The sequence below is a fragment of the Diaporthe amygdali genome, assembly GCF_026229845.1.
Source record: "Diaporthe amygdali strain CAA958 chromosome Unknown NODE_8_length_1307975_cov_65_857355, whole genome shotgun sequence".
Lineage (NCBI taxonomy): Eukaryota > Fungi > Ascomycota > Sordariomycetes > Diaporthales > Diaporthaceae > Diaporthe > Diaporthe amygdali.
In genome coordinates, this window is record NW_026517028.1 from 684,957 (window position 1) to 699,263 (window position 14,307).

At 54.2% G+C, this 14,307-nt stretch overlaps 6 protein-coding genes across 6 annotated transcripts; 2 read left to right on the plus strand and 4 right to left on the minus strand.

The window, feature by feature from the left end:
- Positions 1-95: 95 nt before the first annotated feature.
- J7T55_013448 (uncharacterized protein) lies at positions 96-768 on the minus strand (the record flags this gene model as incomplete). Its single annotated transcript, XM_053141243.1, has 3 exons — positions 96-330; positions 432-555; positions 624-768. 3 exons carry the CDS (start codon positions 766-768, stop codon positions 96-98), a joined length of 504 nt encoding a protein of 167 aa, XP_052995789.1.
- Positions 769-1,926: 1,158 nt separating this feature from the next.
- J7T55_013449 (arrestin domain-containing protein) lies at positions 1,927-3,714 on the minus strand (the record flags this gene model as incomplete). The annotated part of the gene is made up of 1 exon (XM_053141244.1): positions 1,927-3,714. The coding sequence occupies one exon, from the start codon at positions 3,712-3,714 to the stop codon at positions 1,927-1,929; it is 1,788 nt and encodes a 595-aa protein (XP_052995790.1).
- Positions 3,715-4,788: 1,074 nt separating this feature from the next.
- J7T55_013450 (dimethyladenosine transferase) lies at positions 4,789-6,095 on the plus strand (the record flags this gene model as incomplete). Its single annotated transcript, XM_053141245.1, has 2 exons — positions 4,789-5,286; positions 5,376-6,095. 2 exons carry the CDS (start codon positions 4,789-4,791, stop codon positions 6,093-6,095), a joined length of 1,218 nt encoding a protein of 405 aa, XP_052995791.1.
- Positions 6,096-6,774: 679 nt separating this feature from the next.
- J7T55_013451 (uncharacterized protein) lies at positions 6,775-8,661 on the minus strand (the record flags this gene model as incomplete). The annotated part of the gene is made up of 1 exon (XM_053141246.1): positions 6,775-8,661. The coding sequence occupies one exon, from the start codon at positions 8,659-8,661 to the stop codon at positions 6,775-6,777; it is 1,887 nt and encodes a 628-aa protein (XP_052995792.1).
- Positions 8,662-11,518: 2,857 nt separating this feature from the next.
- On the minus strand, positions 11,519-12,567 carry J7T55_013452 (60s ribosomal protein l10; the record flags this gene model as incomplete). The annotated part of the gene is made up of 3 exons (XM_053141247.1): positions 11,519-11,751; positions 11,823-12,207; positions 12,523-12,567. 3 exons carry the CDS (start codon positions 12,565-12,567, stop codon positions 11,519-11,521), a joined length of 663 nt encoding a protein of 220 aa, XP_052995793.1.
- A 448-nt stretch (positions 12,568-13,015) lies between these two features.
- On the plus strand, positions 13,016-13,582 carry J7T55_013453 (60s ribosomal protein l30; the record flags this gene model as incomplete). Its single annotated transcript, XM_053141249.1, has 3 exons — positions 13,016-13,121; positions 13,194-13,318; positions 13,484-13,582. 3 exons carry the CDS (start codon positions 13,016-13,018, stop codon positions 13,580-13,582), a joined length of 330 nt encoding a protein of 109 aa, XP_052995794.1.
- Between the last annotated feature and the right edge of the window lie 725 nt (positions 13,583-14,307).

Consider the following 14,307-nt stretch of genomic DNA (forward strand, 5'->3'; position numbering starts at 1 on the left):
CCTTGGTAAGAGACTGGGTCTTATTGATTCCCCTGAGTAGCTATTGTAGTATAGATATTTCTCTGTCTCCGCCGTTTGATATAATCGAGAAGATCTTACTCTCGTGCAATAATCACATGCTTGTCGCCTCTTGAGGCGCCGCTCCAGGACTGGTTGTAGACCTCATCCACCCAAACAACCCACTCGAGGTCGATCTCAGGCTCGCTCGGTGAAATGAAAGTCATGATCCCGGAGAAATTGGGAAATATTTTGAATTCATTTGCGTTTCCACGAAATCTCTCTTGCTTGTTGATGGTCGACAGGATGTTGTGGATATCTGTGGTTCCACTGCTGTTCGAGGAAGACGAGTCAACACATACTCTCTTTTCCTGAGCAGGGCTTCATGAGAAGCGAAAACCTCGACTTGTAACCACGAAGATTTATTGACATACATTACCCGGCCATCACCATTTCCGAGACGTCTGACAGAGACAAGCAGTCGGCCATGGCTCCAGACATTGACAAAGTCATCATCATAGGTGAAGTCGGCTCCCCATTTGTAAATATAGAAAACGCCTTTTCTCTGGGTAGAGGGCTCAATTGCGGCCTCAGCCCACTGGAAGTCTCGTCCTTTAAGGCAAGACTTCCTTCCTTTGGGTTCGCGCGGCGAATGCCATGTTCGAGGTCGCACATGTCCGTTTGATCTGTTTCGTCACACTCCAGGAGGCGAAATTCGGCGACTTTTGACCGCCGGAGTGCCGGGAGTGGGGAGGATGCAACTTTCGACATCACTAAAGGATGTGTTTGCTGTTTGGTTGAAGGTAAATTGAAATTATCATGTGAGGAATTAGTATTGAATTAGTATTTGCAGAGTGGTTGTCATTAATTCGCTGGAAGGAATGTAACATGCTTCTCATGAAATGGTCCACCTCATAGAGACCGGTTGACTTGAGTGCCTCTAGTCACTGTAACATGTGCATAATGCAGTCACAAATCACTGAATTGTCGATGAAAACAACAGCATAGCTTCAGTTCTAGAAATCAGGGGGATTGAGGCCTTCGAAGCAAAATGTTCTTACTGCGCAAAGGGTGACAGTTGCTTCGTGTTGCGTTCCAGCCAAGGCCATATATTCCAAATCATCTAGCTAGACAGCAGAGTTAGAGTCAAGATCGTTGAAGATAGTATGTGCCAGTCAACTTGGTCCCCTCATGAGTCCCTGCTTTGTTATAGGTATCTGAGTACAGTGAATTAGGCCTCTACTAAACATTGGACTTGTGCTTCAAATATTGCCAGCTTAGCTCTGAGTCTCTGGTGTTACGCGTTCAAAGCTCAAGCTGATTGATCAAGTTCCAGTATTACCTGAGGTGCCAAAGAAGTTATTCTATTGAAGAAGAAAAAACTCGATGTTCGTACAAGTCTGTACTGCCAAATTCAAGTGACCGATTCGTAGAGTTACTGTCCAAATTTTGACTCAAATTGCCCCAAATACTCCCCAATTTGAAGGAATACCACATGGGCTGTATACTCACAATCTTTGCCTCCGTGACATTCTAGATTCTACTGCGTCACAACCTTCCACGTCCAGTCACTATGATCTTTCAAGCTTCAATTCCCTCATTCACAGTACGGGACATCATTTTCAGAAACTGGTCTACACGTATCTCTGAATTCCAAGTATATGAAAGTTTCTGGTTGCTTCCGCTGCTTTACGCAGCTAAGTGATGGTCATGACCGATGATTATCAATCAGGTTGAATCTTTCATGTGTTTGGATCAGCTTTATTTGCACCTTTTGTGCGAATTTCTAAAGATGTGGGCAAACTTTTGAGACCCTTGCAAGTTATACTCAAAAAGCACCTCAAGGCAGCATGAATAGAGCATGGGATCTACTTTGTGAAGATGAATATCTCGTGATTAATATGAAGGCTACATATCATTAAAAATTTATCAACTCTTTCCTGGCAAGCTATCAGGGGAGTTCTCGTTCGTAACGCCACTCCACGCAGGGCGCGCCCGACCATCCGGCACTACAGGCTCTACCATCGCATCAGCCATCGCATCATCGTAGCTCGGTGGCGCATCGTCGTACGCCGGCGGCGCTTCTGCAACAGCACCACCAGCAGCGGCAGAGGCCGCAGCAGAGGCCGCGGCAGTCGGCGCCTGGTTGTGTGACTGCGCCTGGGAGGCAGTCTGCCCGGGCCTGAGCTGTGGCGGGTACAGCGGGTCGTGCGGCCGTTCTTGTCGCGGCGGGAGCGCGGGCGCGGACTGGCTAGGGCGGGCAGTCGGCCTTTGTTGTGTTTGTTGTCTGCGGGCTTTCATGGCGGCCTGGGCTAGGCTCGCTGGTGGCTCGAGGCCCGAGTATACCTGTACCGAGCTGAAGTGCAGCGGTAGGAACATCGTCTGCGCCATGTTGTACATGGGATCCTTCCCCTTGCCTTTGGACTTGCCCATCTTCATCTTCGAGGGTAGAGAAGACTGTGAGGCCCCTTCATCTGGGATAGCTGTTGCGGTCCCTGGCGGTTTGCCCCAGCTAACGCCGAGTTTGAGTTCTAATGCGTACGATCTCTTGAGGTTACACGTTACGAAGCTCGGCATGACGGTGTTGGGTAAGGGCCTGTTGCTCCACAACACATTGTTTATTTCTGTTTCAGTGCCAACGGCGTCGTTGGGTCCTCTTTGCAGTGGAATGGCGAGGTCGTGACGCGTGACGACAACCCAGCGTGTTGTCTCTGTGTTGACGAGGTCCTGACATCGGACAAGAGTGGAGCCAACAAGGTCAACCTGGAGTGAGACCAAGTAGCATTCTGCGCTGGTTGCGACGAGTTTCTTGGCGAGCAGACGGAGCGGAATGGGTTTGTTGCAGGTGAGAATCGCCGGATGTGGGAGCCGGGCAGAGACTTCTATTGACGGAGGCTGATCGTGGTCTGAGGATGATGAGCCATTGGCTGCGAGGCTGGTTGAGCTTTGCTTGCGGCTGAACACGGATTGCCGTTTTGACTGCGCTTGTAGGTTGCCATTGCTCCCTGGGCTCTTGGGCGTAAATGTAAAAGGCCGCCTTGCATATCCCTCCTGATTTGTTGACGGTGGTCGCGGTGGTTCGATGGGCATGAATTTGAACCCAAGTTGATGCCTGATATTCTCCTTGAAAAGCCCTGGCCGCTGGATCGTCACCTTGACATAATACCTAATTTCTGCCTCTCTGGGGAAGCCTGTGAAGCTTGGAGGAAGTGTCTTGGTGACATGAGGGTACAGCAATTGTTTGCTCCCATCCATCAACCTGATACCGCCCATTCCAAAGAGACTCGGGCCCGCAAAGCCTCCAGCGCCAGCCAGACCACCTATCTTGACCATTGCATTGGGATCGCCGCAAGCGTTGTTGAAGGGTACTTTGAAGCTAAATGGCCACTCATGTTGCCCGGGATTGAGGACCACTGGTGTGGCGTAGGCGGGGACGTTCTCGCCGGGAAAGACTTGCTGGACTCTGTAGAGAATCTTGTGGTTCTCGTGAAGGGTCTGGGAATTTTCTGCGACAGTAGCTCGTCGTCGACTTGCGCCTCCAAATTGGATGTCGGTTGCATCCGGGGCACCCAAGGCTGTTTTGGACTCGCCTTCGAGTTTGACGATGACAGCGCCGATTTGCTCTGGCCGACTGATGCCGAGAATAATCTTGCCGGAGATGACATCGAGGTTGGTATAGAACTCTGGCGGGTTGGCCAGAGCAATGCGAACCGACATTGTAACAGTGGATTGGGACTCGGAGTTGTTGTAAAGACTGAGATGCCCGGGTTGGGCCTTGCATGAAAGCCTTCTTGGGGCTGTCCTTGACGGTGTCACTCACACCTGCATATTCTCAGGGAAACCCGACGTCAGCGTCCAAGTCCGTAAGGTGAGCCCTTCAACTCAGTGTCGGCTTGGCCGCCAGATACGGTGATAGCCAGTTTGTGTGAGTGACAGGAACGAGCTCGGCGTGAGAAAACTGAGATGCAAACGCGAGGGTTCCGCGAAGCAGAACCCAGAGACTTTGGGGTCGATGTAGACTAGACAACGAGAGAAGCTTAAGCTTGGTGGCAATTGGTTGGGCTGGCTAGGGCCGGGACGACGCAAGCAGATGTGCTTCGCCTCACTGCTCCGTCTGACTGGGGATGGGTTGATTCGAAGGCCTCCAACCCAAGTCCTGCAGGAGCTGAAGCTGGCGAGTGGTCCAATAGCTCTTCGCGTCTTGCAAAGACGCAGATTGGGACGCAGCTCTTAGCGAGACATACACCGTAGATGTCGATGTACAGCAGCACCTATGCTTCAGACGTTGGAAAGTGGGGTCTGAGTTGGGTGCTGCTACGTTCCAGGGTCTCTTTTCGGGCCTGCTCTTGAGGCCGTGAGGCAGTCGATTCATGCATGGGACAAGGCGAGGCTGGGGCCAAAGGAAAGAAAAGTACACGGAAAATTGCCAACACAGGCTGTCAAGACAAGCACAAAGCAGTGAGTGAGAGAGAGAGTGTGTGTGTTTTTGCGCCGCCCTTGCTGCTGTGACCATCGAGTCGAGCCAGTGACGTCCCACTTTCGGTCCCAGCCGGCCGGGCGCGGAGCTGCACCGGTAGCGCCGTGGGTCCCTTAACGGGCGAGGGGCCGCCGTCTCTTTTGTGTCGTTTATCGATAAGAATAATTTTTGGTTCGACCGACAAGACGAGCGGACGATGATCATCTTTGCTCGACATTATCCACACACCAGCCTGGTCACCGCCTCCAATAACCGTTTCTTCCAGTAATGATAACGACATAGTCCACTTTGCCCGCCCAAGTGCCCTCCACAACATGGGCAAAGCATCTACTAAGCGCAAAGGCGCATCGTCGTCCTCCTCTACTCCCTACGAACGCCCCTCCAAGAAGTCCGCCGGCGCCGCAGCCTCCAGCAAGAACAATGTCTTCAAGTTCAATACAAATGTCGGCCAGCACATCCTCAAGAACCCGGGTATAGCAGACGCCATCGTGGAGAAGGCCAACCTCAAGCCCACCGACACCGTCCTCGAGATCGGCCCTGGAACGGGAAACATCAGCGTGCGCATACTGGAGCGGGCCAAGAAGCTGTACGCAGTCGAGTTGGATCCGAGGATGGCCGCAGAGATCACCAAGCGTGTCATGGGTACCCCCTCGCAGAAGAAACTCGAGGTCCTGCTGGGCGACGCTATCAAGCTGGACTTCCCGCCTCACGACGTCTGCATCTCCAACACCCCTTACCAAATCTCCAGTCCCCTCGTCTTCAAGCTTCTCAGCATGCCGAACCCGCCAAGATGTTGTGTTCTCATGTTCCAGGTACGTGACCCCGGTCCCCGACTCATTAATGAAGTATTTGTTCTTGCTATACGTACGCACCGTGCTGATCACTCCCACTCCCACTGCAGAGAGAATTCGCCCTCCGCCTAACAGCCCAACCGGGCGACGCCCTGTACAACCGACTCTCGGTGAACTCGCAGTTCTTCGCCAAGATCACGCACATCATGAAGGTCGGCAAGCAGAACTTCAAGCCCCCGCCGCAGGTGGAGTCGTCGGTGGTGCGCATCGAGCCGAAGCTCGGCAAGGACAGGCCGGCGGTCAGCTGGTCCGAGTTTGACGGCCTGCTGCGCATCGTCTTCAGCCGCAAGAACAAGACGGTGCGCGCCAGCTTCAGCACCAAGGAGGTCCTGGCCATGATCGAGAAGAACTACCGCACCTGGTGCGCCATCAACGACGTCCCCGTGGACGACAGCGAGGTCGAGGGCGGCGGCGGCGCCGCGGACGACGATGAGGAGGACATGGGCATGGATGTCGACGACAACGCCGGCCCCTCGGCCGGCGGCGACGACGACGAGTGGGGCGGCATCATGGACGTTGATGGCGAGGATGCCGGCGATGACGACGTGCCCGCCTTCTTCAAGGAGCAGGCGGCCGCGGCGACGGCGGGCCAGATCGCCAAGACCCCCAGCAGGAAGAAGAAGACCAAGGTCGCGGAGCTGGTGCGGGCCAAGGTGCAGCGGGTGCTCGAGAGCACGGAACTCGCTGACATGCGCGCGGGGAAGCTGGGCGAGAATGCGTTCCTGAGGCTGCTGTACGCTTTCAACAAGGAACACATCCATTTCGCATAGGTGGCAGCGGGGTTCTTAGATGTGGGGGAGGGGGGCCACTGGCCTTGTTTATTTGGCATGTCGATGGCTACAGGTTGGGAGAGGGACATCATTAAATTCATTGTATCGGCGTTGAGGTCTACAGAATGTGGACATGGGAAAAGCTTTCGGCTTGTACTTATTTCATTGCGATTTCATGATACCTAATGGGACGAAAGAAGCTCCTCAAAACGAGACGAATGAGACAAGATGACTATTCATGGCAAAGGTTATTTGAAGTGACTTGGGTTGAAGCCTTTCATGGTCCAATATCAAATGACGCTGCGACCTGGCCTCATACCTGCTGCGGCTTGTTTGTGTCCTTGCTTACGTTGAACATCAGTGCCCTGGGAACACAGGAGTCTTGATACGAATAAAGCCGTGGAATATGATGTTGAGATTGAGATTGAGATTGATATTGAGATTTCTCGTGGTATTCGAGCTACATCTATGCTATTGTATGCCCCAGGATATAGAATAAGTTTATGCTGCTCTCGTTTAACCAAATCGTATACATCCCTGTCCGGCCAACCAAACCCGGCCGGCGACCATGTGTAGTCAGTCCATGACAAAAAGAGAAACACAGAGAAGCGCCTTTCACCTAGCCATGCCGTCATTAACATTCCAGTAGTAGTAATACAGTTCAACACCAGCGCTACTCTTACACCTCACCCCAGCTTCCCATCGGCCCTGTACTGGCGATCATGCTTCCAGTGCCAATGCTGCCAGCGCCGTCGCGCGCGCCAATGTCCCAGTAATGCCTACTCGAGTGTCTTGATGAGACACTCATACTGCCTCGGCGGCCACTCCTTTTAGTGCTCTGGCTGGCGCAGCTACTGGCGTGCCTGACAAGTTGACCCGGCGCACCGGTTGGCACGCTGACCTTGAACGACGTCCGCCTTTGATGCGAGTGGACACCGCGGACAAGGGGGTGGTGTTGTCTCACTCGGGCCGCTGCCCTTGCTGCAGCATCTTGAGCCGAGGACGTGGTGTGGGATTGCGAATGCCCAGATGGGTTCGAGGCAGCGGCGCGAGATGAGGTGAAGCGATTGCGCAGATACCGGAAGACAAGTTTGATGTCTAGGTCCTGCTCCCACTCTTGTTGAGTAAAGGCGCCAGGGATTTTCTCAGGGCCAGACACCTCGCTTGAGACGTCTACAGTTTTCGTCCTGGGGATGTCCATCGGTTGAGCATGGGGGATCGCCTGTAGCGTAGGCTGGAACTTGGGCATCGACGGCATTGTGCTCTCATCGGCGATGGAAGACCTCTGCGAAGCAGCATGCCTCTTGGCCTCATTTGTTTCAGTGGATGTCGGTGCAGCCTGGATGGATGCAGGTTGTAGGGGTACAGTGCCTGTCTCGGGAATGACAGGCAATCCAGCGTAAGGGAGTGGCATCTGCTGCATGCGCGTGTACGTTGAGAACGCACCCGGATGTGGGTGCGCGGACAGCTGGTTGACCAAATCGCCGAGCTCTTGGGCCATCCTGTCGAGGAGTTGAAGCTGCCAAGATGGCTCGGGCTCCACCACATTGGCCCCAGGCGCGATGGCCCGTGGCGTGGATGAGAGATCGTCGCTCTCGAGATCCAGATCTTCGGGAAGTGCCTCGCCAAAAAGCACGCACAGTAGTTTGTCGTCGATGCCCATTAAATCACGAATGACACTGCGTGTGATGCGCGTCCAGTAGCCGGCTTCCTCCGCCTCTCCTGCGCCGAGATCCATCTCGGATGCGTCCTGGTCGTGCCACTCCGTTCCTGCCATGGAGGCGTCAGGAGTCGGGTCGCCAGCCGTGCTCAGCGCCGCATCCTCTGCCTCTGTCTCCACGAGTGCTTGACTGCCTCTTCTAATCCTGTCCGTCAGCGTGGACACAGTCGACTCTCTTCTCCGCCTGGTTTCCTTCTGTATCTCTTGGAGTAGTACTCGGCTCTGTTCGAGGCGCCAGTCTTCGATACGCCGCCTTCTATCGGCTTCCTGTGCCTCCTCGCTCTCCAAGGCAAGTTGCCCGAGTTCCAGACTCTCTCGTCGTCTCTTTACTCTGCGGGGATTGTAACGCTCGAACTGGTACATAGTCTCCTGCATCTCCGTAGCCAGCCCCTGGGTGTCTACTCTAAAACTACCCAGCCCATCATGACCTGGGAAGATGGTGGTTGACTGTGCGGTGCCTCCTTGCTGCCCCTTGTGCAAGAAATCTGGCAGGTGGCTGTCAAGACTGTCGAGCTCGGCATCGTCCTCGGCGGCGTCGTCTTCTTCGAGGATGTCGGAGTTTGCAGGCTCGGAATAGAGGTTATCGGAATGTGCTATTGTTTGCAAGCTCCCGATATCGCTTATCCTTGACCGGCCAGGTGTTGGCTGATCGTCTTGTATTGACGAAAGGTAGGATACTGAGGTCCCCGAGTCGGTGGCAGGGGAGAATAGGACCCAGGTTTGCGACTCGTCGCGGGACTGTGTAAGTGGTGGGGCGGGCGCATGCGTTTCTAAATCCGCCGAATTCGGGGCGACTGCCCGCGAAGTGCGCTGTGCGACTTGTCTTGTAGGTTGATGGAAGGCCATGATGTGCACAAGAGAACGTTGACAGGAGTATAGAGGTCAAGGAGCGGCCTTGAAGCCGCGGGGTCGAGACGTCGGTTGGGGGGAGGGGAGTGTTAGATAAGGTGGGATGGAGACGGCGAGATCGCTCTTGGTGGAGCGCGCAATGCCGTGTCGCAGGGTTGCTGTCCACAGCAGATGCGACTGCTGAAATTGCAACGAGTTTGTATCGGGATCTTGGGTAGACAGACAGCAACCTGTCGTGTCAAGTGAGAGGGGCGATTTTTAGGACCGAGATGGCATGATGAGTGGATCGTGGTCTAGCCGTCGTGTTCCGTCCCACGGGATCGGGTATAAGTGAAGCGCACCACGACGACGGGGAGAGGCGGCAGTGGTGTCACAGAACCACTTTCCTCGTCGAAGAAGAGAATTGATAAGTGGAGGCAAGACGGAACGGATCCGACCAAAGCACGTAGCTATGTCGGGTTTGTACGGGCGTAATTCGGGACAAGGGGTGCGGTAGGGATGTCGTCAAGAGCACCAAAAATGACTAAAGGCCTTCCTTTCAAAGAGTAGTCTTGGGAGGACTAAGGGTCGGAGTAGATGACGTGACGGGGACAGTAGAGAGGGATGAGGGACCGTTCAAACCGGAACAATAAGGCACGAGGTCGGGAAGAGGTTGGAAATAGATGTAAACTCGCTCGTGTGTATGTATTTTCCACAGACGCGAGCACCAAGCGTGTTCTGTAATCAGGAACTTCCCAGGAGGGAATCGGATAGAGGGAGGAGGAGTGATGAGAAATGATGGGACGGTGATGGCCCCCAACAATGCAGTGAAGTGGTGTTATTGGCGCTGGGCAGGTCAAGGGAGCCCAGCCTACAAGCAGCACACCATGTACCAGACTAGGTAGGTATTTCTGTACAGCACACCCCGACGCGGCACAGGCGGATTTGTTCTGTCGGTCAGAGAGGAAGGCAGGTAGGGAGGTTATGGAATTATGGAAAGGAGGGAGGGTGGTGAGACAGCTGGGCAGTCTGACAGTTGGCGTGTGCTTTGCTGATGTCGTTGACAGGTCGTTTGCTTCTTCTTCGGGGGGCGTAGGACCCCCACCAGTGAGATAGGCAGCGTGACTGAGATGAGAGACAGCAGATCTACCTGCCGCCGCAGTAGGTACCCGACCCAGATAGTCCAGGTACCTCCTGTTGGCTGCCCCTCACACGCACACCACTGGTAGCGTTTACTGATGACGATCGTTTTATGTAGATGACGAGCCATCTCCTCTCCCTCTTCTCTGCGCCCAACCATGCCCAGCTTGTTGCTCTCCTGGAACAGCTGGGAACAGGAAAAGGCAAGATTGCATTTGCCATCCAAGGGTCTCTGGCCGAGTCGCGCAGCTGGACAACAGCCCACGTATAATCTTATCCAACATAAGCTCCCGCGCCTCGGATTAGGGACCGAGGGTCTCACTCATCTTGGCCCCTTTCGACCTTGAACGGTGTTCCATCCTGCAGCTATGGCCCCCTCAAGCTCAGACTCGACGGGTGCGACTGCAGCTTGGTTGGTGTGTCATCATCGGTAGGCCCGACTCATGGCATGTTTGCAGCATGTTCCTTTGTTCCAAGCTGGAAATCACCTCACCTCTTCACGCCGTCCCGCCACTTCTTGCTCACTCTACTGAGCGAGTGGGTGGGTGGGTTGCCCGGACTCAAACACGGCGAACCACCAGCCTGCGTCTCCTGGCAGGGCTGACGATGGCCTTCCAGATGCTGCATGGTATTGGGGCGGGTCTTCGCTACCCCCGATCTCCTTATCTCAAGAGCGGGCCTTCCCTGGTGATAAGATGGCATCAGACCCACACTTCCTGTCATCGGCACCCTTTGCACCGTCGATGTGACCTCGAGCCCGTCTGTCTACAGCCCAAGTCTGGAAACGCCCACCTGTTGGGCTCTGTCCGACAACCCGCTGCATCTCCGTGAGGGACAGAGATATCTGGGGAGAGATGCAGTGACTCATTGGCTTTTCAAACTACATTGCATTTACGGAGGGCTGGGAAACTTCGGGATCTGGGAAGGCGAATAGACCCCCTACTGATTCACAAACGCCGAAGATTAAAGCTTGGATGCATCCTTCAGATCCTGCTGTACCGCCATCCGACTTACTCGTGAACTCGCCGAAGTTGTTGCAAATTTTTGCCTCTTTTGAAACTGGTGGGTAACAGCAGTCTTGTCTGTCGTTCCAGGCTCGCCGGCTCGCAGGAGGGCAGTTGCCATGTCCTGCAATGATATCACGCGAATACATCTACCAGACTCCTTTACAGACCAACGATAGAACATCCTATTTCTATGCAGTAGATATACAAGAGAGATGACATGGACCAACGGAACGGGTCTGAGCACCATGCCCACCCGGCTACCTGGTCAAATGCCCTCTCAGCTCGGCTGCTACCGCCGGCCAGCGACTCCCGCAGGTCTCGAGGCCGGTACCGGTGCCTCGGCGACCGCACAGGTGACCGGCTCTCGAGTCTTGCTAAGTGTTCACCCGCGAGTTCTACTGGAGTGTCATGAGCCTTTCTAGTGCACGCTCTACCAATTTATGACGACTGGTCAAACATCTTTCAGGGATATGTCCACTTCATCATCGCATTGCACATTTCATTGCCACCGTCACTAGCATTGTCAAGTGATCCTGTGTAGTAAACCCCTTGGATTAGAATCCGATTTGAGTGAGTCGAAGCTACTTCTTTTCCGCAGAGGAAAAAACATCTAGCCTGAATCAACACAGCCCCTCGGCCTTTCGCAGTAAACCCTATTTACGCCAGCCCGGATCCCAAATGCAGTACGGTTTTTGATTTGTCATGCAGCAAAAAAGAAGAGAAGCCCCTTAAGCCTCGGAGAAGGCCTCGGGGAAGCGCTTCATGTTTCGCTCCAGGGAACCGTGGTTGGTCAGGAACTGCACGTAGGCACCGTCCACCTTGACGCGGCCAGCAGCCTTCTTCTCCAGGTACTCCTCGCGGCGGAGAGGGGTGAAGCCCCAGTTCTTGGAGATGATGATCTTTTGGCGACCGGGGAACTTGTACTGGGATCGGCGGAGGGCCTCGAGAGCAGTGGCGCGGTCTGGTTGTGGTTTGTTAGTGCTGCTGCGGTGCGATTATGATTCAAGGGACCATCAGGGAATCTAAACGTACTGGAGTCACGAGTACGGACAGACATGATGATCTGACCGATGTTGACACGAGCGACAGTGCCGTTGGGCTTGCCCCAGGCACCACGCATACCAGTCTGCAGTCTATCGGCACCGGCACAAGACAACATCTTGTTGATACGGACGACGTGGAAGGGGTGAGCGCGGACGCGCAGGTGGAAACCTTCCTTGCCGGCAACCTTGACGAGGTACTTGTTGGCGCAGATACGGGCGGCCTCGAGGGCCTCGGAACTCAGCTGCTCATACTCGTTGGAGACGAGGTGGATGCAGAGAGGGAAGTCGTCGACGGTAGCGCGCTTGCGGCCAAGATCGTAGATGCGGATCTTGGGGTCGGGGACACCACGGTTGAACCGGGACTTGGGGTAGGGCTGAAAGTAATCAAGTTAGCGACACTGTTTGCAGTTCCATCATGTCGAGGTGTGCTGCTGAAATAAATGTGTGTGCTTGGTCGATGAAAGCTACGGCGGATCTCTGCAGGTTTGCGAAGGCTGGGTCCCTCAAAGGATTCCACCCTCTGGCAGCAAACCGACAGAGGTTCGACGTCGACAAAGGCCGGCAGCATTCTTGAAAACATCCCCAATTCGGAGCGTTTGCAGACGTCTCGAGGCAGTAATTTTTATCCCTTTGATTCCCACCCACGATCATCCTCCTCGCAGTGCAGCACTCGCAGGATCGTTGCTCACCTTGTTCTTGCAGTAGCGGTAGCAACGAGCGGGACGACGGGCCATCTTGACTGATTGATGTCTTCTGGTCGGTTAAGTGTCGTGATGTAGGTTTGCTTCGTTGCGTTGCTGGGTGTGGTGTGGAGGGTGGAAATGACGGGGGCGTCCCTCTTTTCTGTTTTGCTCTCCTGGCCTGATTTCAAAGCAGCACGGCGGCGAGACCAGAATGGTAAGCGTTACAGTGCGGTGCGCCTTACTCAATGTGCCGTGTCCGAGCGCCCAAGACGCCCCATAAATTCACGTGCCTTCCCAGTAGGGCTTGCCAGGTGAAACTGCATTGTGATTGGCCAAGTCCCCACCAGCGGAGCGAAAAGTTCCCCTACCAGCTCGACAAACCATCTAGTTGACTTTTCTGACGGCCGACTGCGAGTGTGCTTGTCCATCTTCCTCCGACAATCCATCCCATCACTCGACCAGACCCAGATCACGACCAGATCACCACAAATCAGTCAAGATGGCCCCCAAGAAGAAGACCAAGACCGGTGACACCCTCAACTCTCGCCTTGCCCTGGTGATGAAGTCGGGTAAGGTCGTGCTGGGTTACAAGTCCACACTGAAGGGTAAGTTTTTAAATGCGTCTCTTTCCGAGTATCAATTGAGAATTTTCGCTGACTTGCTCCTGCTCTATTTAGCCCTCCGCTCTGGCAAGGCCAAGCTGGTCCTCATCGCTGGCAACACCCCTCCTCTCCGCAAGTCTGAGCTGGAGTACTACTCTATGTTGTCCAAGGCTCCCGTCCACCACTACGGCGGCACCAACGTAAGTTTCCCCTACGAAGTACCATAAAGTAGAGAAAGAAGCAAAATCAGTACCCCCTTTCTTCGGAGGACACGGCTGCACCTGCTTGCTCGTGTCCTCAACCCAGCGAAGGAGAGACCTGTTTTCTCCGGAGGGTAAATGCACTTGGCTGACCTCTTTGCTCAGATCGAGCTGGGTACTGCCTGCGGAAAGCTCTTCCGATGCTCCACCATGGCTGTCCTCGACGCTGGTGACTCCGACATCCTCAGCGAGCAGGCTTCCTAGAGAGATGCTTGACTTCTCCTGGGATGGCAGGCGTCACGGTCACGGCGTCCGGTTGGGCAATGGCGATGCGAAATCTTCTCGCACGGTCAATTTGCGACATGGCATAGGAAGGGAAAAGTTTTCTACACAGGGCATGATACCAGGTTGTCGTTAATGGCAGACCACGAAAAGATGAGGCATATCAACCTCTGAATGACTTTAGGGTAGCATTATGAGATCTGCTTCACCCAGCATCAATCCACACCTGGCTGCGCCGCCGTATTGACAGTATACTTGGCATTCTCAAGCATCCCCTTTCAAATCATCGTGACCAGCTTCCAGCGTGTGATATCAAACAAACCCAGCGTATCCTGAGCCTCTCCCGTTATTACTCGTGGACTATTGCCCTCATCTATGCCGGACCGCTTCTGCTTGTCAAAATTTGCCGCAAGAGGCGTGAAATCACGTCCAAACTCGATGCCGAGGGATCCATAGGTAGCTCATCGTCCGGCAACATCAAACTTTTGCTGCCAAGTCACTGATGATCGTAACACCACGGTCCCTAACATTCTATAGACCCCTGAGTTCAAGATTAGGTGGAAGCATGAGCACCCTCACAAATACCAAGACAAGCGACCGCAATTATATACGGTGAGAGGTAACTTGGACGACGGGCATCCAGGAGGACGACCACTGTCGCTGCCAACGTTGTGCACGACCAACCCATCCTGAGGGTAGGTTTGCTG